This window comes from Atractosteus spatula, unplaced genomic scaffold (genome assembly GCF_055471065.1).
Source record: "Atractosteus spatula isolate fAtrSpa1 unplaced genomic scaffold, fAtrSpa1.hap1 Scaffold_82, whole genome shotgun sequence".
Lineage (NCBI taxonomy): Eukaryota > Metazoa > Chordata > Actinopteri > Semionotiformes > Lepisosteidae > Atractosteus > Atractosteus spatula.
In genome coordinates this window covers 100758-127219 of record NW_028296915.1, presented here as the reverse complement: position 1 = coordinate 127219, position 26462 = coordinate 100758, and the positions used below count along the sequence as shown (strand labels likewise).

Here is a 26462-nt window from a genome sequence, read left to right as displayed (position 1 = left end):
ATGAGCTCAGTACAACACACAACACCGTCACAGCATGAGCCCAGTACACACACAACACCGTCACAGCATGAGCCCAGTACAACACACAACACCGTCACAGCATGAGCCCAGTACAACACAACACCGTCACAGCATGAGCCCAGTACAACACACAACACCGTCACAGCATGAGCCCAGTACAATACACAACACCGTCACAGCATGAGCCCAGTACAACACACAACACCGTCACAGCATGAGCCCAGTACAACACACAACACCGTCACAGCATGAGCCCAGTACAACACAACACCGTCACACCATGAGCCCAGTATAACACACAACACCGTCACAGCATGAGCCCAGTACAACACACAACACCGTCACACCATGAGCCCAGTACAACACACAACACCGTCACAGCATGAGCGCAGTACAACACACAACACTGTCACACCATGAGCTCAGTACAACACACAACACCGTCACAGCATGAGCCCAGTACAACACACAACACCGTCACAGTAGCTGTTATTTCACCGTTGTTCCCTCTGTGACCTGCAGGGGGTGCCGTTTCCCCAGAACGAGGCGAACGCTATGGACGTGGTGATGCAGTACGCTATCCAGCGTCTGGGCTTCCAGCCAGAGGACATCGTCCTGTACGCCTGGTCCATCGGGGGCTTCACAGGTACAGGCAGTGTGTCTGTATGAACCCCTCTCTCTCTCAGTGCAGTGTTCATGTACTGGAGTGTCCAGTCAGTGTGTCTGTATGAACCCCTCTCTCTCTCAGTGCAGTGTTAATGTACTGGAGTGTCCAGTCAGTGTGTGTGTATGAACCCCTCTCTCTCTCAGTGCAGTGTTAATGTACTGGAGTGTCCAGTCAGTGTGTGTGTATGAACCCCTCTCTCTCTCAGTGCAGTGTTCATGTACTGGAGTGTCCAGTCAGTGTGTCTGTATGAACCCCTCTCTCTCTCAGTGCAGTGTTAATGTACTGGAGTGTCCAGTCAGTGTGTGTGTATGAACCCCTCTCTCTCTCAGTGCAGTGTTAATGTACTGGAGTGTCCAGTCAGTGTGTCTGTATGAACCCCTCTCTCTCTCAGTGCAGTGTTCATGTACTGGAGTGTCCAGTCAGTGTGTCTGTATGAACCCCTCTCTCTCAGTGCAGTGTTCATGTACTGGAGTGTCCAGTCAGTGTGTCTGTATGAACCCCTCTCTCTCAGTGCAGTGTTCATGTACTGGAGTGTCCAGTCAGTGTGTCTGTATGAACCCCTCTCTCTCTCAGTGCAGTGTTCATGTACTGGAGTGTCCAGTCAGTGTGTGTGTATGAACCCCTCTCTCTCAGTGCAGTGTTCATGTACTGGAGTGTCCAGTCAGTGTGTCTGTATGAACCCCTCTCTCTCAGTGCAGTGTTCATGTACTGGAGTGTCCAGTCAGTGTGTCTGTATGAACCCCTCTCAATTCAATTCAATTCAATTCAAGGTGCTTTATTAGCATGACCGATGGGTACAATCAGTGTTGCCAAAGCAAATGAAAGTAATGATATTTACATGAAACAAAACAAAAATAGAAGTAAAATAAAATCTACAGACATATTACAGACATTTACAACAAAGACATATTATACAATATTGACATATTCTGTAGGCGGCTGGAGCATTATTGGGAGACAGACTCACTGTTCCTCAGGCTGTGACAGGAGATCACATACTGGGCTGCCAGTTCAACTGAGTTCCCTCCTCCCTCTCCCAGTAGGATTGGGACCCGTTGTGATTCTGGCAGGTGTGGGAACTCTGGGATTAGATTTCTGAATTTAGGGAAGAATGTTTCTCTAATCCCAGAGTATCTGTCACAGTGCAGTAGGAAGTGCACCTCTGTCTCTATTTCTCCCCGCTGGCAGTGGGAGCACAGCCTGTCCTCTCTGGACAGCCAGGTCTGCCTGTGTCGCCCAGTTTCTATGGCCAGGTTGTGGTCACTGAGCCTGTACTTCGTCAGGGTCTGTTTCTGTTTGTTATTTTTTATTTTGGTCAAATATTCAGCTAGTGTGTATTGTCTGTTTAAGGTTCTGTAACATTCCAGTTTATGTTGTGTCTGTGTGTGTGTGTCCCAGTGTGTGAGATATTGCTGTTTGATCTGTGCTGTGATGTGGTTGAGTCTGGGTGGTGGTGCTCTAGCAGTGCTGTCCTGAGGCTGGTTAGTGTCGGTGTGGCTCAGGTCGGTGAGCCTCAGGACCAGCTGGCTCAGGGGGCTCTGTTTTGGGCTCAGCTCTTGGCTCAGCAGGGCTTTGTGGTGGTAGGAATTTTGGTCACTGTTTTTTAGGTGTAGCCAATACTTGAATATTCTTTTCTGTATGTTTATCAATAGTGGGTACTGGCCTAATTCGGCCCTGCACCCGTTGTTAGGAGTTCTTCTCTGCACACGGAGGATGTTTCTACAGATCTCCATGTGCAGAGTTTCTGTGGGGTGTTTGTCCCATTGGGTGTAATCCTGGTCTGTGAGGGGACCCCACACTTCACTGCCGTATAGGGCAATGGGTTGGATTACACTTTCAAGTATTTGGAGCCAGATTCTTGTTGGTGGGTTGATGTTGAAGAGCCTCTTTCTTATTGCGTAGAAAGCCCTGAGTGCCTTCTCCCTCAGTGCCTTCACTGCCAGGTCAAAACTCCCGGAAGAGCTGATGGTGAGACCGAGATATGTGTAGCTGGATGTGTGCTCCAATGTGTTGTTGTTCAGTGTGAATTTGTACCTGTTTCCCTGAGGTCTGGCTTTCTTCTGGAAAACCATAACTCTGGTCTTGTCCAGATTGACTGTCAGTGCCCAGGTCTGACAGTACTGCTCCAGCAGTGCCAGGTTCTGCTGCAGCCCCTGTTCTGTGGGCGACAGCAGGACCAGGTCATCTGCGTAGAGCAGGAACTTGATTTCTGTGTCGTGTAGTGTGAGACCAGGAGCTGCAGACTGCTCCAACATTCCTGCTAATTCGTTGATATAGATATTGAACAGTGTTGGGCTCAGGCTGCAGCCCTGTCTCACCCCGCGGCCTTGGGTGAAGAATTTAGTCCTTTTGTTTCCAATTTTCACTGCACATTTGCTCTCTGAATACATTGATTTAATTATGTCGTACACTTTGCCCCCTATGCCGCTTTGGAGTAGTTTATAAAACAATCTCTCATGCCAAATCGAGTCAAATGCTTTTTTGAAATCGACAAAGCAGGCAAAAATTTTTCCTTTGTGTTTTTGGTGGACGTGTTTGTCTATCAGTGTGTGCAGGGTGTAAATGTGATCAGATGTGCGGTGATCTGGCAAGAAGCCAATCTGACCTCTCTCTCTCAGTGCAGTGTTCATGTACTGGAGTGTCCAGTCAGTGTGTGTGTATGAACCCCTCTCTCTCTCAGTGCAGTGTTAATGTACTGGAGTGTCCAGTCAGTGTGTCTGTATGAACCCCTCTCTCTCTCAGTGCAGTGTTCATGTACTGGAGTGTCCAGTCAGTGTGTCTGTATGAACCCCTCTCTCTCTCGCTGCAGTGCTCATGTACTGGAGTGTCTGTATGAACCCCTCTCTCTCTCTGTCTCTCTCACAGCGACCTGGGCTGCGATGTCCTATCCAGACCTCCGTGCTCTTGTGCTGGATGCCTCCTTCGATGACCTCCTCCCCTTGGCCCTAAAGGTCATGCCGGAGAGCTGGAGTAAGAGCCCGTCTCTCCGCCTGTCGAAGACCAGACTGAGGCCGGAGGTGGTGGTGTTGGTGGGTCGGGGTCGAAGTTCACGGCCTGCCTCTCTCTCTGCCCTCTAGGGTCGCTGGTGACCAGGACAGTCCGGCAGTACATGAACCTAAACAACGCGGAGCAACTCTGCAAGTAAGACTCTCTCATCAGGGTAGAGATCGATACTGTAGATCAATATCAATAGCAGCTCTGGGAGTAAGACCCTCTCATCAGGGTAGAGATCGATACTGTAGATCAATATCAATAGCAGCTCTGGGAGTAAGACCCTCTCATCAGGGTAGAGATCGATACTGTAGATCAATATCAATAGCAGCTCTGCGAGTAAGACCCTCTCATCAGGGTAGAGATCGATACTGTAGATCAATATCAATAGCAGCTCTGTGAGTAAGACCCTCTCATCAGGGTAGAGATCGATACTGTAGATCAATATCAATAGCAGCTCTGTGAGTAAGACCCTCTCATCAGGGTAGAGATCGATACTGTAGATCAATATCAGTAGCAGCTCTGGGAGTAAGACCCTCTCATCAGGGTAGAGATCGATACTGTAGATCAATATCAATAGCAGCTCTGCGAGTAAGACCCTCTCATCAGGGTAGAGATCGATACTGTAGATCAATATCAGTAGCAGCTCTGCGAGTAAGACCCTCTCATCAGGGTAGAGATCGATACTGTAGATCAATATCAGTAGCAGCTCTGGGAGTAAGACCCTCTCATCAGGGTAGAGATCGATACTGTAGATCAATATCAATAGCAGCTCTGCGAGTAAGACCCTCTCATCAGGGTAGAGATCGATACTGTAGATCAATATCAGTAGCAGCTCTGCGAGTGAGACCCTCTCATCAGGGTAGAGATCGATACTGTAGATCAATATCAATAGCAGCTCTGTGAGTGAGACCCTCTCATCAGGGTAGAGATCGATACTGTAGATCAATATCAATAGCAGCTCTGGGAGTGAGACCCTCTCATCAGGGTAGAGATCGATACTGTAGATCAATATCAATAGCAGCTCTGGGAGTGAGACCCTCTCATCAGGGTAGAGATCGATACTGTAGATCAATATCAATAGCAGCTCTGGGAGTGAGACCCTCTCATCAGGGTAGAGATCGATACTGTAGATCAATATCAATAGCAGCTCTGCGAGTAAGACCCTCTCATCAGGGTAGAGATCGATACTGTAGATCAATATCAATAGCAGCTCTGCGAGTAAGACCCTCTCATCAGGGTAGAGATCGATACTGTAGATCAATATCAATAGCAGCTCTGTGAGTGAGACCCTCTCATCAGGGTAGAGATCGATACTGTAGATCAATATCAGTAGCAGCTCTGGGAGTGAGACCCTCTCATCAGGGTAGAGATCGATACTGTAGATCAATATCAATAGCAGCTCTGGGAGTAAGACCCTCTCATCAGGGTAGAGATCGATACTGTAGATCAATATCAATAGCAGCTCTGCGAGTAAGACCCTCTCATCAGGGTAGAGATCGATACTGTAGATCAATATCAATAGCAGCTCTGCGAGTAAGACCCTCTCATCAGGGTAGAGATCGATACTGTAGATCAATATCAATAGCAGCTCTGGGAGTAAGACCCTCTCATCAGGGTAGAGATCGATACTGTAGATCAATATCAATAGCAGCTCTGGGAGTAAGACCCTCTCATCAGGGTAGAGATCGATACTGTAGATCAATATCAATAGCAGCTCTGGGAGTGAGAACCTCTCATCAGGGTAGAGATCGATACTGTAGATCAGTATCAATAGCAGCTCTGCGAGTGAGACCCTCTCATCAGGGTAGAGATCGATACTGTAGATCAATATCAGTAGCAGCTCTGGGAGTGAGACCCTCTCATCAGGGTAGAGATCGATACTGTAGATCAATATCAATAGCAGCTCTGGGAGTAAGACCCTCTCATCAGGGTAGAGATCGATACTGTAGATCAATATCAATAGCAGCTCTGCGAGTAAGACCCTCTCATCAGGGTAGAGATCGATACTGTAGATCAGTATCAATAGCAGCTCTGCGAGTAAGACCCTCTCATCAGGGTAGAGATCGATACTGTAGATCAGTATCAATAGCAGCTCTGTGAGTAAGACCCTCTCATCAGGGTAGAGATCGATACTGTAGATCAATATCAATAGCAGCTCTGGGAGTAAGACCCTCTCATCAGGGTAGAGATCGATACTGTAGATCAATATCAATAGCAGCTCTGCGAGTGAGACCCTCTCATCAGGGTAGAGATCGATACTGCGTCACTCTGCTTTGTCCCTGTGATCGATACTGCGGGTTGTCACTCTGCTCTGCTCTGTCCCTGTGATCGATACTGCGGGTTGTCACACTGCTCTGTCCCTGTGATTGATACTGCGGGTTGTCACTCTGCTCTGTCCCTGTGATCGATACTGCGGGTTGTCACACTGCTCTGTCCCTGTGATCGATACTGCGGGTTGTCACACTGCTCTGTCCCTGTGATCGATACTGCGGTTTGTCACACTGCTCTGCTCTGTCCCTGTGATCGATACTGCGGGTTGTCACACTGCTCTGTCCCTGTGATCGATACTGTGGGTTGTCACACTGCTCTGCTCTGTCCCTGTGATCGATACTGCGGGTTGTCACACTGCTCTGCTTTGTGCCTGTGATCGATACTGCGGGTTGTCACACTGCTCTGCTCTGTCCCTGTGATTGATACTGCGGGTTGTCACACTGCTCTGCTCTGTCCCTGTGATCAATACTGCGGTTTGTCACACTGCTCTGTCCCTGTGATCGATACTGCGGGTTGTCACACTGCTCTGCTCTGTCCCTGTGATCGATACTGCGGGTTGTCATACTGCTCTGCTCTGTCCCTGTGATCGATACTGCGGGTTGTCACTCTGCTCTGTCTCTGTGATCGATACTGCGGGTTGTCACACTGCTCTGCTCTGTCCCTGTGATCGATACTGCGGGTTGTCACACTGCTCTGCTCTGTCCCTGTGATCGATACTGCGGGTTGTCACACTGCTCTGTCCCTGTGATCGATACTGCGGGTTGTCACACTGCTCTGCTCTGTCCCTGTGATCGATACTGCGGGTTGTCACTCTGCTCTGTCCCTGTGATCGATACTGCGGGTTGTCACACTGCTCTGCTCTGTCCCTGTGATCAATACTGCGGTTTGTCACACTGCTCTGCTCTGTCCCTGTGATCGATACTGCGGGTTGTCACTCTGCTCTGTCCCTGTGATCGATACTGCGGGTTGTCACACTGCTCTGCTCTGTCCATGTGATCGATACTGCGGGTTGTCACACTGCTCTGTCCCTGTGATCGATACTGCGGGTTGTCACACTGCTCTGCTCTGTCCCTGTGATCGATACTGCGGGTTGTCATACTGCTCTGCTCTGTCTCTGTGATCGATACTGCGGGTTGTCACACTGCTCTGCTCTGTCCCTGTGATCGATACTGCGGGTTGTCACTCTGCTCTGTCCCTGTGATCGATACTGCGGGTTGTCATACTGCTCTGCTCTGTCCCTGTGATCGATACTGCGGGTTGTCACACTGCTCTGCTCCGTCCCTGTGATCGATACTGCGGGTTGTCACTCTGCTCTGTCTCTGTGATCGATACTGCGGGTTGACACACTGCTCTGTCCCTGTGATCGATACTGCGGGTTGTCACTCTGCTCTGTCTCTGTGATCGATACTGCGGGTTGACACACTGCTCTGTCCCTGTGATCGATACTGCGGGTTGACACACTGCTCTGTCCCTGTGATTGATACTGCGGGTTGACACACTGCTCTGCTCTGTCCCTGTGATTGATACTGCGGGTTGTCACACTGCTCTGCTCTGTCCCTGTGATCGATACTGCGGGTTGACACACTGCTCTGCTCTGTCCCTGTGATCGATACTGCGGGTTGTCACACTGCTCTGCTCTGTCCCTGTGATCGATACTGCGGGTTGTCATACTGCTCTGCTCTGTCCCTGTGATCGATACTGCGGGTTGTCACACTGCTCTGTCCCTGTGATCGATACTGCGGGTTGTCACACTGCTCTGTCCCTATGATCGATACTGCGGGTTGTCACACTGCTCTGTCCCTGTGATCGATACTGCGGGTTGTCACACTGCTCTGTCCCTGTGATCGATACTGCGGGTTGTCACACTGCTCTGCTCTGTCCCTGTGATCGATACTGCGGGTTGTCACTCTGCTCTGTCCCTGTGATCGATACTGCGGGTTGTCACTCTGCTCTGTCCCTGTGATTGATACAGTACTGCGGGTTGTCACACTGCTCTGTCCCTGTGATCGATACTGCGGGTTGTCACACTGCTCTGTCCCTGTGATCGATACTGCGGGTTGTCACACTGCTCTGTCCCTGTGATCGATACTGCGGGTTGTCACTCTGCTCTGTCCCTGTGATCGATACTGCGGGTTGTCACACTGCTCTGTCCCTGTGATCGATACTGCGGGTTGTCACACTGCTCTGCTCTGTCCCTGTGATCGATACTGCAGGTTGTCACACTGCTCTGTCCCTGTGATCGATACTGCGGGTTGTCACACTGCTCTGTCCCTGTGATTGATACTGCGGGTTGTCACACTGCTCTGCTCTGTCCCTGTGATCGATACTGCGGGTTGTCACACTGCTCTGTCCCTGTGATCGATACTGCGGGTTGTCACACTGCTCTGTCCCTGTGATCGATACTGCGGGTTGTCACACTGCTCTGCTCTGTCCCTGTGATCGATACTGCGGGTTGTCACACTGCTCTGCTCTGTCCCTGTGATCGATACTGTGGGTTGTCACACTGCTCTGCTCTGTCCCTGTGATTGATACTGCGGGTTGTCACACTGCTCTGTCCCTCTGATCGATACTGCGGGTTCTCACACTGCTCTGCTCTGTCCCTGTGATCGATACTGCGGGTTGTCACTCTGCTCTGCTCTGTCCCTGTGATCGATACTGCGGGTTGTCACACTGCTCTGCTCTGTCCCTGTGATCGATACTGCGGTTTGTCACTCTGCTCTGTCCCTGTGATTGATACTGCGGGTTGTCACTCTGCTCTGCTCTGTCCCTGTGATCGATACTGCGGGTTGTCACACTGCTCTGCTCTGTCCCTGTGATCGATACTGCGGGTTGTCACACTGCTCTGTCCCTGTGATCGATACTGCGGGTTGTCACACTGCTCTGCTCTGTCCCTGTGATCAATACTGCGGGTTGTCACACTGCTCTGCTCTGTCCCTGTGATCGATACTGCGGGTTGTCACACTGCTCTGTCCCTGTGATCGATACTGTGGGTTGTCACACTGCTCTGCTCTGTCCCTGTGATCGATACTGTGGGTTGTCACACTGCTCTGTCCCTGTGATCGATAATGCGGGTTGTCACTCTGCTCTGTCTCTGTGATCGATACTGCGGGTTGTCACACTGCTCTGTCCCTGTGATCGATACTGCGGGTTGTCACACTGCTCTGCTCTGTCCCTGTGATCGATACTGCGGGTTGTCACTCTGCTCTGTCCCTGTGATTGATACTGCGGGTTGTCACTCTGCTCTGTCCCTGTGATCGATACTGCGGGTTGTCACACTGCTCTGCTCTGTCCCTGTGATCGATACTGTGGGTTGTCACTCTGCTTTGTCCCTGTGATTGATACTGCGGGTTGTCACACTGCTCTGTCCCTGTGATCGATACTGCGGGTTGTCACACTGCTCTGCTCTGTCCCTGTGATCGATACTGCGGGTTGTCACACTGCTCTGTCCCTGTGATCGATACTGCGGGTTGTCACACTGCTCTGCTCTGTCCCTGTGATCGATACTGCGGGTTCTCACACTGCTCTGCTCTGTCCCTGTGATCGATACTGCGGGTTCTCACACTGCTCTGCTCTGTCCCTGTGATCGATACTGCGGGTTGTCACACTGCTCTGCTCTGTCCCTGTGATCGATACTGCGGGTTGTCACTCTGCTCTGTCCCTGTGATCGATACTGCGGGTTGTCACACTGCTCTGTCCCTGTGATCGATACTGCGGGTTGTCACACTGCTCTGCTCTGTCCCTGTGATCGATAATGCGGGTTGTCACACTGCTCTGTCCCTGTGATCGATACTGCGGGTTGTCACACTGCTCTGTCCCTGTGATCGATACTGCGGGTTGTCACACTGCTCTGCTCTGTCCCTGTGATCGATACTGCGGGTTGTCACTCTGCTCTGTCCCTGTGATCGATACTGCGGGTTGTCACTCTGCTCTGTCCCTGTGATCGATACTGCGGGTTGTCACTCTGCTCTGTCCCTGTGATCGATACTGCGGGTTGTCACACTGCTCTGTCCCTGTGATCGATACTGCGGGTTGTCACACTGCTCTGTCCCTGTGATCGATACTGCGGGTTGTCACACTGCTCTGTCCCTGTGATCGATACTGCGGGTTGTCACACTGCTCTGTCCCTGTGATCGATACTGCGGGTTGTCACTCTGCTCTGTCCCTGTGATCGATACTGCGGGTTGTCACACTGCTCTGTCCCTGTGATCGATACTGCGGGTTGTCACACTGCTCTGTCCCTGTGATCGATACTGCGGGTTGTCACTCTGCTCTGTCCCTGTGTGGTTTGTAAGATCTGTATCTTGTCCTCTGCAGGTATCAGGGTCCAGTTTTGCTCATTCGCAGAACGAGAGATGAGATCATCACGACTACGTGAGTGAAACTGTCCTTCTGTGTCTCCTCTTGCCCCTGCGTGTGACAGGAGCCGCTCTGTGTCTCCTCCCGTCCCTGCGTGTGAGAGGAGCTCCTCTGTGTCTCCTCCTGTACCTGCATGTGACAGGAGCTCCTCTGTGGCTGTGTCTCCTCCTGTACCTGCATGTGACAGGAGCTCCTCTGTGGCTGTGTCTCCTCCTGTACCTGCATGTGACAGGAGCTTCTCTGTGGCTGTGTCTCCTCCTGTCCCTGCGTGTGACAGGAGCCACTCTGTCTCCTCCTGTCCCTGCGTGTGACAGGAGCCACTCTGTCTCCTCCTGTACCTGTGTGTGACAGGAGCCACTCTGTGTCTCCTCCTGTCCCTGCGTGTGACAGGAGCTGCTCTGTCTCCTCCTGTCCCTGCGTGTGACAGGAGCCGCTCTGTCTCCTCCTGTCCCTGCGTGTGACAGGAGCTGCTCTGTGTCTCCTCCTGTCCCTGCGTGTGACAGGAGCTCCTCTGTGTCTCCTCCTGTACCTGTGTGTGACAGGAGCTGCTCTGTCTCCCCCTGTCCCTGCGTGTGAGAGGAGCTGCTCTGTCTCCTCCTGTACCTGCGTGTGACAGGAGCCGCTCTGTGTCTCCTCCTGTACCTGTGTGTGACAGGAGCTCCTCTGTGTCTCCTCCTGTCCCTGCGTGTGACAGGAGCCGCTCTGTCTCCTCCTGTCCCTGCGTGTGACAGGAGCTCCTCTGTGTCTCCCCCTGTCCCTGCGTGTGACAGGAGCTGCTCTGTCTCCTCCTGTCCCTGCGTGTGACAGGAGCCGCTCTGTCTCCTCCTGTCCCTGCGTGTGACAGGAGCCACTCTGTGTCTCCTCCTGTCCCTGCGTGTGACAGGAGCTGCTCTGTCTCCCCCTGTCCCTGCGTGTGACAGGAGCTCCTCTGTGTCTCCTCCTGTACCTGTGTGTGACAGGAGCCGCTCTGTCTCCTCCTATCCCTGCATGTGACAGGAGCTCCTCTGTGTCTCCTCCTGTACCTGTGTGTGACAGGAGCCGCTCTGTCTCCTCCTGTCCCTGTGTGTGACAGGAGCTCCTCTGTCTCCTCCTGTCCCTGTGTGTGACAGGAGCTCCTCTGTGTCTCCCCCTGTCCCTGCGTGTGACAGGAGCTCCTCCGTGTCTCCTCCTGTCCCTGCGTGTGACAGGGTTAGGGTTAGACTAACCCACTGGGCTCTGATTCTCCTCCAGGGGTCCAGAAGACATCATGTCCAACAGAGGAAACGACCTGCTGCTGAGACTCCTGCAGTTCAGGTGAGACTTCCTGAGACACACACAGCACAATACACAGACACCCTGAGACACACACAACACACACCCTGACACCCTGAGACACACAGCACACACACAGACACCCTGAGACACACCCTGAGACACACACAACACACACCCTGACACCCTGAGACACACACCCTGAGACACACACAACACACCCTGACACCCTGAGACACACACAGCACACACACCCTGACACCCTGAGACACACAGCACACACACCCTGACACCCTGAGACACACACAACACACCCTGACACCCTGAGACACACAGCACACACACAGACACCCTGAGACACACAGCACACACACCCTGACACCCTGAGACACACACAGCACACACACCCTGACACCCTGAGACACACACAGCACACACACCCTGACACCCTGAGACACACAGCACACACACCCTGACACCCTGAGACACACAGCACACACACCCTGACACCCTGAGACACACACCCTGAGACACACACAACACACCCTGACACACTGAGACACACACAGCTCACACACAGACACCCTGAGACACACAGCACACACACCCTGACACCCTGAGACACACACAACACACCCTGACACACTGAGACACACAGCACAATACACAGACACCGAGACACACAGCATACACACCCTGAGACACACAGCATACACACTCTGAGACACACACACTGAGACTCACACAACACACCCTGACACCCTGAGACACACACCCTGAGACACACACAACACACCCTGACACACTGAGACACACACAGACACCCTGAGACACACAGTACACACACCCTGACACCCTGAGACACACACAACACACCCTGACACACTGAGACACACACAGCTCTCACACAGACACCCTGAGACACGCACTGAGACTCTGCTCTCTGGCTCATGCTGGGATAAGTGGGGTTCAGGCGGGAGGCCTGGTGGGGACCCCTTTGTGACCTCTGGCTGTGACAGGTACCCCAAGGTGCTGACGGAGGAGGGGGTTCGTGCTGTGAGAGAGTGGCTGAGTTCGGGGAGCGAGGTTGAGGAAGGTAAGACAGAGCTGGGGTCCTGCTTCTCTGGGTTGTGTGTTGTGTGTTGTGTGTCTGCAGACTCTGTCCTCTCTGTCCTGTTCAGCTGCTCTGTACAGCCGCTATGAGGTGGACGATGACTGGAGCTCCTCTGTGTTGTGTGTTGTGTGTTGTGTGTTGTGTGTTGTGTGTTGTGTGTTGTGTGTCTGCAGTCACTCTGTCCTCTCTCTGTCCTGTCCAGCTGCTCTGTACAGCCGCTATGAGGTGGACGATGACTGGAGCTCCTCTGTGTTGTGTGTTGTGTGTTGTGTGTCTGCAGTCACTCTGTCCTCTCTGTCCTGTTCAGCTGCTCTGTACAGCCGCTATGAGCTGGACGATGACTGGAGCTCCTCTGTGTTGTGTGTTGTGTGTTGTGTGTTGTGTGTCTGCAGTCACTCTGTCCTCTCTCTGTCCTGCCCAGCTGCTCTGTACAGCCGCTATGAGCTGGACGATGACTGGAGCTCCTCTGTGTTGTGTGTTGTGTGCTGTGTGTTGTGTGTTGTGTGTCTGCAGTCACTCTGTCCTCTCTCTGTCCTGCTCAGCTGCTCTGTACAGCCGCTATGAGGTGGACGATGACTGGAGCTCCTCTGTGTTGTGTGTTGTGTGTTGTGTGTTGTGTGTTGTGTGCTGTGTGCTGTGTGTTGTGTGTTGTGTGTCTGCAGTCACTCTGTCCTCTCTCTGTCCTGCTCAGCTGCTCTGTACAGCCGCTATGAGGTGGACGATGACTGGAGCTCCTCTGTGTTGTGTTGTGTGTTGTGTGTTGTGTGTCTGCAGTCACTCTGTCCTCTCTCTGTCCTGTCCAGCTGCTCTGTACAGCTGCTATGAGGTGGACGATGACTGGAGCTCCTCTGTGTTGTGTGTTGTGTGTTGTGTGTTGTGTGTTGTGTGTTGTGTGTTGTGTGTCTGCAGTCACTCTGTCCTCTCTCTGTCCTGTCCAGCTGCTCTGTACAGCCGCTATGAGGTGGACGATGACTGGAGCTCCTCTGTGTTGTGTGTTGTGTGTTGTGTGTTGTGTGTTGTGTGTTGTGTGTCTGCAGTCACTCTGTCCTCTCTCTGTCCTGCTCAGCTGCTCTGTACAGCCGCTATGAGCTGGACGATGACTGGAGCTCCTCTGTGTTGTGTGTTGTGTGCTGTGTGTTGTGTGTTGTGTGTCTGCAGTCACTCTGTCCTCTCTCTGTCCTGTCCAGCTGCTCTGTACAGTCGCTATGAGGTGGACGATGACTGGAGCTCCTCTGTGTTGTGTGTTGTGTGTTGTGTGTCTGCAGTCACTCTGTCCTGCTCAGCTGCTCTGTACAGCCGCTATGAGCTGGACGATGACTGGAGCTCCTCTGTGTTGTGTGTTGTGTGTCTGCAGTCACTCTGTCCTCTCTCTGTCCTGTCCAGCTGCTCTGTACAGCCGCTATGAGCTGGACGATGACTGGAGCTCCTCTGTGTTGTGTGTTGTGTGTTGTGTGTTGTGTGTTGTGTGTTGTGTGTCTGCAGTCACTCTGTCCTCTCTCTGTCCTGCCCAGCTGCTCTGTACAGCCGCTATGAGCTGGACGATGACTGGAGCTCCTCTGTGTTGTGTGTTGTGTGTTGTGTGTTGTGTGTTGTGTGTTGTGTGTCTGCAGTCACTCTGTCCTCTCTCTGTCCTGTACAGCCGCTATGAGCTGGACGATGACTGGAGCTCCTCTGTGTTGTGTGTTGTGTGTTGTGTGTCTGCAGTCACTCTGTCCTCTCTCTGTCCTGTCCAGCTGCTCTGTACAGCTGCTATGAGCTGGACGATGACTGGAGCTCCTCTGTGTTGTGTGTTGTGTGTTGTGTGTTGTGTGTTGTGTGTCTGCAGTCACTCTGTCCTCTCTCTGTCCTGTCCAGCTGCTCTGTACAGCTGCTATGAGCTGGACGATGACTGGAGCTCCTTTGTGTTGTGTGTTGTGTGTTGTGTGTTGTGTGTTGTGTGTCTGCAGTCACTCTGTCCTCTCTCTGTCCTGTCCAGCTGCTCTGTACAGCCGCTATGAGCTGGACGATGACTGGAGCTCCTCTGTGTTGTGTGTTGTGTGTCTGCAGTCACTCTGTCCTCTCTCTGTCCTGCCCAGCTGCTCTGTACAGCCGCTATGAGGTGGACGATGACTGGAGCTCCTCTGTGTTGTGTGTTGTGTGCTGTGTGTTGTGTGTTGTGTGTCTGCAGTCACTCTGTCCTCTCTCTGTCCTGCTCAGCTGCTCTGTACAGCCGCTATGAGCTGGACGATGACTGGAGCTCCTCTGTGTTGTGTGTTGTGTGTTGTGTGTTGTGTGTCTGCAGTCACTCTGTCCTCTCTCTGTCCTGCTCAGCTGCTCTGTACAGCTGCTATGAGCTGGACGATGACTGGAGCTCCTCTGTGTTGTGTGTTGTGTGTTGTGTGTTGTGTGTTGTGTGTTGTGTGTCTGCAGTCACTCTGTCCTCTCTCTGTCCTGCTCAGCTGCTCTGTACAGCCGCTATGAGGTGGACGATGACTGGAGCTCCTCTGTGTTGTGTGTTGTGTGCTGTGTGTTGTGTGTTGTGTGTCTGCAGTCACTCTGTCCTCTCTCTGTCCTGCTCAGCTGCTCTGTACAGCCGCTATGAGGTGGACGATGACTGGAGCTCCTCTGTGTTGTGTGTTGTGTGCTGTGTGTTGTGTGTTGTGTGTCTGCAGTCACTCTGTCCTCTCTCTGTCCTGTCCAGCTGCTCTGTACAGCCGCTATGAGGTGGACGATGACTGGAGCTCCTCTGTGTTGTGTGTTGTGTGTTGTGTGTCTGCAGTCACTCTGTCCTGCTCAGCTGCTCTGTACAGCCGCTATGAGCTGGACGATGACTGGAGCTCCTCTGTGTTGTGTGTTGTGTGTCTGCAGTCACTCTGTCCTCTCTCTGTCCTGCCCAGCTGCTCTGTACAGCCGCTATGAGCTGGACGATGACTGGAGCTCCTCTGTGTTGTGTGTTGTGTGTTGTGTGTCTGCAGTCACTCTGTCCTCTCTCTGTCCTGTACAGCCGCTATGAGCTGGACGATGACTGGAGCTCCTCTGTGTTGTGTGTTGTGTATTGTGTGTCTGCAGTCACTCTGTCCTCTCTCTGTCCTGTCCAGCTGCTCTGTACAGCTGCTATGAGCTGGACGATGACTGGAGCTCCTCTGTGTTGTGTGTTGTGTGCTGTGTGTTGTGTGTCTGCAGTCACTCTGTCCTCTCTCTGTCCTGTCCAGCTGCTCTGTACAGCCGCTATGAGCTGGACGATGACTGGAGCTCCTCTGTGTTGTGTGTTGTGTGTCTGCAGTCACTCTGTCCTCTCTCTGTCCTGCCCAGCTGCTCTGTACAGCCGCTATGAGGTGGACGATGACTGGAGCTCCTCTGTGTTGTGTGTTGTGTGCTGTGTGTTGTGTGTTGTGTGTCTGCAGTCACTCTGTCCTCTCTCTGTCCTGCTCAGCTGCTCTGTACAGCCGCTATGAGCTGGACGATGACTGGAGCTCCTCTGTGTTGTGTGTTGTGTGTTGTGTGTTGTGTGTCTGCAGTCACTCTGTCCTCTCTCTGTCCTGCCCAGCTGCTCTGTACAGCCGCTATGAGCTGGACGATGACTGGAGCTCCTCTGTGTTGTGTGTTGTGTGTCTGCAGTCACTCTGTCCTCTCTCTGTCCTGCCCAGCTGCTCTGTACAGCCGCTATGAGGTGGACGATGACTGGAGCTCCTCTGTGTTGTGTGTTGTGTGCTGTGTGTTGTGTGTTGTGTGTCTGCAGTCACTCTGTCCTCTCTCTGTCCTGCTCAGCTGCTCTGTATAGCCGCTATGAGCTGGACGATGACTGGAGCTCCTCTGTGTTGTGTGTTGTGTGTTGTGTGTTGTGTGTCTGCAGTCACTCTGTCCTCTCTCTGTCCTGCTCAGCTGCTCTGTACAGCTGCTATGAGCTGGACGATGACTGGAGCTCCTCTGTGTTGTGTGTTGTGTGTTGTGTGTTGTGTGTCTGCAGTCACTCTGTCCTCTCTCTGTCCTGCTCAGCTGCTCTGTACAGCCGCTATGAGGTGGACGATGACTGGAGCTCCTCTGTGTTGTGTGTTGTGTGCTGTGTGTTGTGTGTTGTGTGTCTGCAGTCACTCTGTCCTCTCTCTGTCCTGCTCAGCTGCTCTGTACAGCCGCTATGAGGTGGACGATGACTGGAGCTCCTCTGTGTTGTGTGTTGTGTGCTGTGTGTTGTGTGTTGTGTGTCTGCAGTCACTCTGTCCTCTCTCTGTCCTGCTCAGCTGCTCTGTACAGCCGCTATGAGGTGGACGATGACTGGTGCTCCTCTGTGTTGTGTGTTGTGTGTTGTGTGTCTGCAGTCACTCTGTCCTCTCTCTGTCCTGCTCAGCTGCTCTGTACAGCCGCTATGAGGTGGACGATGACTGGTGCTCCTCTGTACTGCAGTCCTACCGGACAGACCGTCCTGCTGAGTTCCCCTGGGCTGTCGGTGAGTGTGTTCCTCCTGTCGGACCGGCTGGGGTTCGGGGTTCGGGGTTCGGGGTGACTCCAGTGGGAAGGGGGTCAGGATGAAGACTCTTGTCTGTGTTCCAGGAGAGGACATGAGCGCAGAGGGACGGAGACAGCTGGCTCTCTTCCTGGTGAGTAACGGCAGATTCTCAGCAGGACACAAGGCAGGGTAACACACACACTCACACACAGACACTGAGACACACACACACACACACACACACACACACACACACACACACTGGCACAGACACTGAGACACACAGACACTGACACACACACACACTGACACAGTGGCACAGACACTGAGACACACGCACACTGACACACACACACACACTGGCACACTGGCACAGACACTGAGACACACACAAACAGACACTTAGACACACACACGCACGCGCACACACACACACACACACACACACACACTGGCACAGACACTGAGACACACAGACACTGACACACACACACACACTGGCACACTGGCACAGACACTGAGACACACACACACAGACACTTAGACACACACACGCACGCGCGCACACACACACACACACACACACACACACACTGGCACAGACACTGAGACACACGCACACTGACACAGTGGCACAGACACTGAGACACACTGACACAGACACAGACTGAGACACACACACACAGTGGCACACTGGCACAGACACTGAGACACACGCACACTGACACAGACACTGAGACACACACACACACTGACACACACGCACACTGACACAGTGGCACAGACACTGAGACACACACGCACACTGACACAGACACTGAAACACACACACACACTGACACACTGACACAGACACTGAGACACACACGCACACTGACACAGTGGCACAGACACTGAGACACACGCACACTGACACAGACACTGAGACACACACGCACACTGACACACTGGCACAGACACTGAGACACTCGCACACTGACACAGACACAGACTGAGACACACACACACAGTGGCACAGACACTGAGACACACACACACACGCACACAGACACAGACACTGAGACACACACACTGACACACTGGCACAGACACTGAGACACACACACACACACACACTCACACTGGCACAGACACTGAGACACACAGACACTGACACACACGCACACTGACACAGTGGCACAGACACTGAGACACACACACACACTGGCACAGTGGCACAGACACTGACACACACACGCACACTGACACAGACACTGAGACACACGCACACTGACACAGTGGCACAGACACTGAGACACACTGACACAGTGGCACAGACACTGAGACACATGCACACTGACACAGTGGCACAGACACTGAGACACACGCACACTGACACAGACACTGAGACACACGCACACTGACACAGACACTGAGACACACACACACACTGACACAGTGGCACAGACACTGAGACACACGCACACACACACACACACTGACACAGACACTGAGACACTCGCACACTGACACAGACACTGAGACACGCACACTGACACACTGGCACAGACACTGAAACACACACACACTGACACACTGACACAGACACTGAGACACACACGCACACTGACACACTGGCACAGACACTGAGACACACACACACATGCACACAGACACAGACACTGAGACACATGCACACTGACACAGTGGCACAGACACTGAGACACATGCACACTGACACAGTGGCACAGACACTGAGACACACACGCACACTGACACAGACACTGAGACACACACACACACTGACACAGTGGCACAGACACTGAGACACACACACACACTGACACAGTGGCACAGACACTGAGACACACACACACACTGGCACAGTGGCACAGACACTGACACACACACGCACACTGACACAGACACTGAGACACACACACAGTGACACAGTGGCACAGACACTGAGACACACTGACACAGTGGCACAGACACTGAGACATGCACACTGACACAGACACTGAGACACACACACACACACACACTGACACAGTGGCACAGACACTGAGACACACACACACTGACACAGACACTGAGACACTCGCACACTGACACACACACTGACACAGTGGCACAGACACTGAGACACACGCACACTGACACAGACACTGAAACACACACACACACTGACACACTGACACAGACACTGAGACACACACGCACACTGACACACTGACACAGACACTGAGACACACACTGACACACTGACACACTGGCACAGACACTGAGACACTCGCACACTGACACAGACACAGACTGAGACACACACACACAGTGGCACACTGGCACAGACACTGAGACACACACGCACACTGACACACTGACACAGACACTGAGACACACACGCACAGTGGCACACTGACACAGACACTGAGACACACACGCACACTGACACACTGGCACAGACACTGAGACACTCGCACACTGACACAGACACAGACTGAGACACACACACACAGTGGCACACTGGCACAGACACTGAGACACACACGCACACTGACACACTGACACAGACACTGAGACACACACTGACACACTGACACACTGGCACAGACACTGAGACACTCGCACACTGACACAGACACTGAGACACACACGCACACTGACACAGTGGCACAGACACTGAGACACACGCACACTGACACAGACACTGAGACACACACGCACACTGACACAGTGGCACAGACACTGAGACACACACACACTGACACAGACACTGAGACACACACTGACACACTGACACACTGGCACAGACACTGAGACACTCAGACACAGACACTGAGACACACACTGACACACTGACACACTGGCACAGACACTGAGACACTCGCACACTGACACAGACACTGAGACACACACTGACACACTGACACACTGGCACAGACACTGAGACACTCAGACACAGACACTGAGACACACACGCACACTGACACAGTGGCACAGACACTGAGACACGCACACTGACACAGACACTGAGACACACACTGACACACTGGCACAGACACTGAGACACACACACACTGACACAGACACTGAGACACACACGCACACAGACACAGACACTGAGACACACACACACGCACACTGACACAGTGGCACAGACACTGAGACATGCACACAGACACAGACACTGAGACACACACACTGACACACTGGCATAGACACTGAGACACACACACAGTGGCACAGACACTGAGACACACACACACATGCACACAGACACTGAGACACACACACACATGCACACAGACACTGAGACACACACACACATGCACACTGACACAGACACTGAGACACACACACTGACACACTGGCACAGACACTGAGACACACACACACTGACACAGACACTGAGACACACACACACACACACACACACTGACACAGTGGCACAGACACTGAGACACACACACACACACACACACACTGACACAGACACTGAGACACTCGCACACTGACACAGACACTGAGACACGCACACTGACACACTGGCACAGACACTGAAACACACACACACTGACACACTGACACAGACACTGAGACACACACGCACACTGACACACTGGCACAGACACTGAGACACACACACACATGCACACAGACACAGACACTGAGACACACACACACGCACACTGACACAGTGGCACAGACACTGAGACACACACGCACACAGACACAGACACTGAGACACACACTGACACACTGGCACAGACACTGAGACACACACAGTGGCACAGACACTGAGACACACACACACACATGCACACTGACACAGACACTGACACACACACACACTGCCACACAGACACTGAGACACACACTCACACACTGGGAATTTCAATAGCAAGCGGGAAGCCAGTGCAGGGGTGTCAGCACAGAGGTTAGCTGCGCCGTGTGGCGCCCTGGTACGAGCCCCACAGCGGCGGGGCGCCTCTGAGCCCGGGACCGTGAGGGGGCGAGCGGACTGCCGTCTCCGGTGACGCCCCCTGTCTCTCTGTCTCCCCCTGCAGGCCCGCAGGCACATGCGCAACTTCGACACCACGCACTGCACCCCCCTCCCGCCCTCCGAGTTCCAGCTGCCCGCCAGGCTGTAGCGCCCCAGATCGGCGGGGACCCTGGCGGGGGGGTGGGGGGGGCTCCCCGCTCCTCGCCCCCGCGGCAGGGCGCGCCCCAGCGCAGCGCCTCGGCCCTCTCTGTGCGACTCCGCGGGGTCGAACCCGGCGCCGGCGCCAGAGCGATTTTGGAAGCAGCTGCCTGGACTCTGCGGGCTCTCCCCCAGCGACACCGATGGGAAGATGGAGTCTGCAGTGGGGAACAGGGAGCAGGAAGAGGGGAGCAGGAAGTTCGGGAACAGGAAGCAGGAAGTGGGGGAGCAGGAAGTGGGCATCAGGAAGCAGGAAGTGGGGGAGCAGGAAGTGGGCAACAGGAAGCAGGAAGTGGGGGAGCAGGAAGTGGGGCAACAGGAAGCAGGAAGTGGGCAACAGGAAGCAGGAAGTGGGGGAACAGAAAGTGGGGGGGAACCTTGTATTTATTCTGCCCCAGGGAAACACTGGCAGCTTTTATTCGGGTTAGTTTTTGGCGGACGAGCCTGCGTGCCCGTCCGAACCCGGGTTCGACCTGTGACTGGACGGCTGATACAGGAAGTGGGTTCTGCCAGGCCTGAATGTGGGGGGTGGGCCGAACCGGGCCGGGCCGGCACTGATCTACCTGTACAGCGAAGCTGCAGTAAAGAGTCGTCTCTCCTTCTGTCTGCTGTCGTTATTCACGCGAGCGCTGCAGGGAGGGGCCCACACCTCGTGAAGCTGCAGGTTCGAGTCTTTGTCCCTCAGTGCGCCTGTTTACTGAAGGAGACAGTGAGACACTGATCACTTCTTCAGATTTATAAAAAAGCAGACCGCTACGAGGCTCTGGGTGAGAACATGCAGTTGTTTGCTCGTGTTTTGAGACGACACCCGCAGCTCTTCTGATCAGGGTACGTGATCTTCCTGCTCACACAGAGGCGCAGAAGACACCGATATTAAACACAGAATCCACCGCCCCCCACCCGGGCACACAGAGGACCACAGCTACAGAGCTGTTCCTCTCGCACCGGTAACAGAGCGCCTGAACTGGGCAGACTGGGGTCACTGGATCACCCGAGAGACGACACCCGCAGCTCTTCTGATCAGGGTACGAGATCTTCCTGCTCACACAGAGGCGCAGAAGACACCGATATTAAACACAGAATCCACCGCCCCCCACCCGGGCACACAGAGGACCACAGCTACAGAGCTGTTCCTCTCGCACCGGTAACAGAGCGCCTGAACTGGGCAGACTGGGGTCACTGGATCACCCGAGAGACGACACCCGCAGCTCTTCTGATCAGGGTACGAGATCTTCCTGCTCACACAGAGGCGCAGAAGACACCGATATTAAACACAGAATCCACCGCCCCCCACCCGGGCACACAGAGGACCACAGCTACAGAGCTGTTCCTCTCGCACCGGTAACAGAGCGCCTGAACTGGGCAGACTGGGGTCACTGGATCACCCGAGAGACGACACCCGCAGCTCTTCTGATCAGGGTACGAGATCTTCCTGCTCACACAGAGGCGCAGAAGACACCGATATTAAACACAGAATCCACCGCCCCCCACCCGGGCACACAGAGGACCACAGCTACAGAGCTGTTCCTCTCGCACCGGTAACAGAGCGCCTGAACTGGGCAGACTGGGGTCACTGGATCACCCGAGAGACGACACCCGCAGCTCTTCTGATCAGGGTACGTGATCTTCCTGCTCACACAGACGCGCAGAAGACACCGATATTAAACACAGAATCCACCGCCCCCCACCCGGGCACACAGAGGACCACAGCTACAGAGCTGTTCCTCTCGCACCGGTAACAGAGCGCCTGAACTGGGCAGACTGGGGTCACTGGATCACCCGAGAGACGACACCCGCAGCTCTTCTGATCAGGGTACGAGATCTTCCTGCTCACACAGACGCGCAGAAGACACCGATATTAAACACAGAATCCACCGCCCCCCACCCGGGCACACAGAGGACCACAGCTATAGAGCTGTTCCTCTCGCACCGGTAACAGAGCGCCTGAACTGGGCAGACTGGGGTCACTGGATCACCCGAGAGACGACACCCGCAGCTCTTCTGATCAGGGTACGTGATCTTCCTGCTCACACAGAGGCGCAGAAGACACCGATATTAAACACAGAATCCACCGCCCCCCACCCGGGCACACAGAGGACCACAGCTACAGAGCTGTTCCTCTCGCACCGGTAACAGAGCGCCTGAACTGGGCAGACTGGGGTCACTGGATCACCCGAGAGACGACACCCGCAGCTCTTCTGATCAGGGTACGAGATCTTCCTGCTCACACAGAGGCGCAGAAGACACCGATATTAAACACAGAATCCACCGCCCCCCACCCGGGCACACAGAGGACCACAGCTACAGAGCTGTTCCTCTCGCACCGGTAACAGAGCGCCTGAACTGGGCAGACTGGGGTCACTGGGGGCCGGAGTTGCTGTGCATGGTCACAGGAACACCCGAGAGACAAGGCGCTATATCTCGCGAGCGAGACCGGCACAAACGCAGCACTGACGACGGAGGGGGGTTTCATCGTTTGTGCTGTCTGTAGGGGGGCAACTTCACGGAGCTCTCCCAGCGAACAGAAAGACAACTTTACAGATATCCCAACAAGTGATTCAGTTTTTTTCTACACGTCACCAGGATCCTACACAGAACATGGGACTTGGTCAGTGAAAACTCTGGATTTTCCTTGTTCAGATACATGGTGTCCATCCATAGTCTCGTTACGCCCACTGCTGAGTGGGCTGAAGCCAAGATGTTCTAGACTCCAGCCTGCTGTTGTCCGATTGTTAGAGTGTCTGTGTTCATAAAGATGCCTTTAGTGCATAGAGGCCACCCAGTTAAAGCACTGGATAACTTCTGTAAACTCCAGTCTGTCCAGGATCCACACCAGCTCGAGTGCAGGAGACCACATCACTCCTGTCCTGGAGTCCCTGCCCTGGCTGCCAGTCAGGTGTCAGAATCCTCCTGCTCTGTGTGGCTCGGCCCCTCCGGCTCCGTCTGAGTCACTGTCGCCCTGCTCCCCATCTCCCAGCCTCCGTTCCTCTGACTCTGGACTCCTGTCTGTCTACATTCTGGGGGTGACGGGGCCTTCTCCTCCTGCTGGAACTGTCGGAGAGCGTCTCCTGCCCAGCCAGACTCCAGCCCTTCCTCTGACTCTGGGCTCCTGTCTGTCGACACTCTGGGGGTGACGGGGCCGTCTCCTCCTGCTGGAACTGTCGGAGAGCGTCTCCTGCCCATCCAGACTCCAGCCCTTCCTCTGACTCTGGGCTCCTGTCTGTCTACACTCTGGGGGTGACGGGGCCGTCTCCTCCTGCTGGAACTGTCGGAGAGCGTCTCCTGCCCATCCAGACTCCAGCCCTTCCTCTGACTCTGGGCTCCTGTCTGTCTACACTCTGGGGGTGACGGGGCCGTCTCCTCCTGCTGGAACTGTCGGAGAGCGTCTCCTGCCCATCCAGACTCCAGCCCTTCCTCTGACTCTGGGCTCCTGTCTGTCTACACTCTGGGGGTGACGGGGCCGTCTCCTCCTGCTGGAACTGTCGGAGAGAGTCTCCTGCCCATCCCGACTCCAGCCCTTCCTCTGACTCTGGGCTCCTGTCTGTCTACACTCTGGGGGTGACAGGGCCCTTCTCCTCCTGCTGGAACTGTCGGAGAGAGTCTCCTGCCCATCCCGACTCCAGCCCTTCCTCTGACTCTGGGCTCCTGTCTGTCGACACTCTGGGGGTGACGGGGCCGTCTCCTCCTGCTGGAACTGTCGGAGAGCGTCTCCTGCCCATCCCGACTCCAGCCCTTCCTCTGACTCTGGGCTCCTGTCTGTCGACACTCTGGGGGTGACGGGGCCGTCTCCTCCTGCTGGAACTGTCGGAGAGCGTCTCCTGCCCATCCAGACTCCAGCCCTTCCTCTGACTCTGGGCTCCTGTCTGTCGACACTCTGGGGGTGACGGGGCCGTCTCCTCCTGCTGGAACTGTCGGAGAGCGTCTCCTGCCCATCCCGACTCCAGCCCTTCCTCTGACTCTGGGCTCCTGTCTGTCTACACTCTGGGGGTGACAGGGCCCTTCTCCTCCTGCTGGAACTGTCGGAGAGCGTCTCCTGCCCATCCAGACTCCAGCCCTTCCTCTGACTCTGGGCTCCTGTCTGTCTACACTCTGGGGGTGACGGGGCCGTCTCCTCCTGCTGGAACTGTCGGAGAGCGTCTCCTGCCCATCCCGACTCCAGCCCTTCCTCTGACTCTGGGCTCCTGTCTGTCGACACTCTGGGGGTGACGGGGCCGTCTCCTCCTGCTGGAACTGTCGGAGAGCGTCTCCTGCCCATCCAGACTCCAGCCCTTCCTCTGACGCTGGGCTCCTGTCTGTCGACACTCTGGGGGTGACGGGGCCGTCTCCTCCTGCTGGAACTGTCGGAGAGCGTCTCCTGCCCATCCCGACTCCAGCCCTTCCTCTGACTCTGGGCTCCTGTCTGTCTACACTCTGGGGGTGACAGGGCCCTTCTCCTCCTGCTGGAACTGTCGGAGAGCGTCTCCTGCCCATCCCGACTCCAGCCCTTCCTCTGACTCTGGGCTCCTGTCTGTCTACACTCTGGGGGTGACGGGGCCGTCTCCTCCTGCTGGAACTGTCGGAGAGCGTCTCCTGCCCATCCCGACTCCAGCCCTTCCTCTGACTCTGGGCTCCTGTCTGTCTACACTCTGGGGGTGACGGGGCCGTCTCCTCCTGCTGGAACTGTCGGAGAGAGTCTCCTGCCCATCCAGACTCCAGCCCTTCCTCTGACTCTGGGCTCCTGTCTGTCTACACTCTGGGGGTGACGGGGCCGTCTCCTCCTGCTGGAACTGTCAGAGAGCGTCTCCTGCCCATCCCGACTCCAGCCCTTCCTCTGACGCTGGGCTCCTGTCTGTCGACACTCTGGGGGTGACGGGGCCGTCTCCTCCTGCTGGAACTGTCGGAGAGCGTCTCCTGCCCATCCAGACTCCAGCCCTTCCTCTGACGCTGGGCTCCTGTCTGTCGACACTCTGGGGGTGACGGGGCCGTCTCCTCCTGCTGGAACTGTCGGAGAGCGTCTCCTGCCCATCCAGACTCCAGCCCTTCCTCTGACTCTGGGCTCCTGTCTGTCTACACTCTGGGGGTGACGGGGCCGTCTCCTCCTGCTGGAACTGTCGGAGAGAGTCTCCTGCCCATCCAGACTCCAGCCCTTCCTCTGACTCTGGGCTCCTGTCTGTCTACACTCTGGGGGTGACAGGGCCCTTCT

The 26462-nt window shown here is 54.4% G+C and overlaps 1 protein-coding gene across 1 annotated transcript in view; it reads left to right on the top strand.

The window, feature by feature from the left end:
* The window catches only part of LOC148805172 (phosphatidylserine lipase ABHD16A-like), a gene marked incomplete at its 5' end in the record, with an annotated part of 68562 nt that extends 46684 nt beyond the window's left edge, over nt 1–21878 (top strand). Inside the window, 9 exons of the mRNA XM_088909755.1 lie at nt 544–667; nt 3554–3658; nt 3766–3829; nt 10268–10324; nt 11540–11602; nt 12580–12656; nt 16999–17097; nt 17202–17248; nt 21147–21878. Of these exons, the coding sequence (XP_088765881.1) occupies nt 544–667; nt 3554–3658; nt 3766–3829; nt 10268–10324; nt 11540–11602; nt 12580–12656; nt 16999–17097; nt 17202–17248; nt 21147–21230 (720 nt within the window). The remainder of the gene's footprint in view (nt 1–543; nt 668–3553; nt 3659–3765; nt 3830–10267; nt 10325–11539; nt 11603–12579; nt 12657–16998; nt 17098–17201; nt 17249–21146) is intronic.
* Between the last annotated feature and the right edge of the window lie 4584 nt (nt 21879–26462).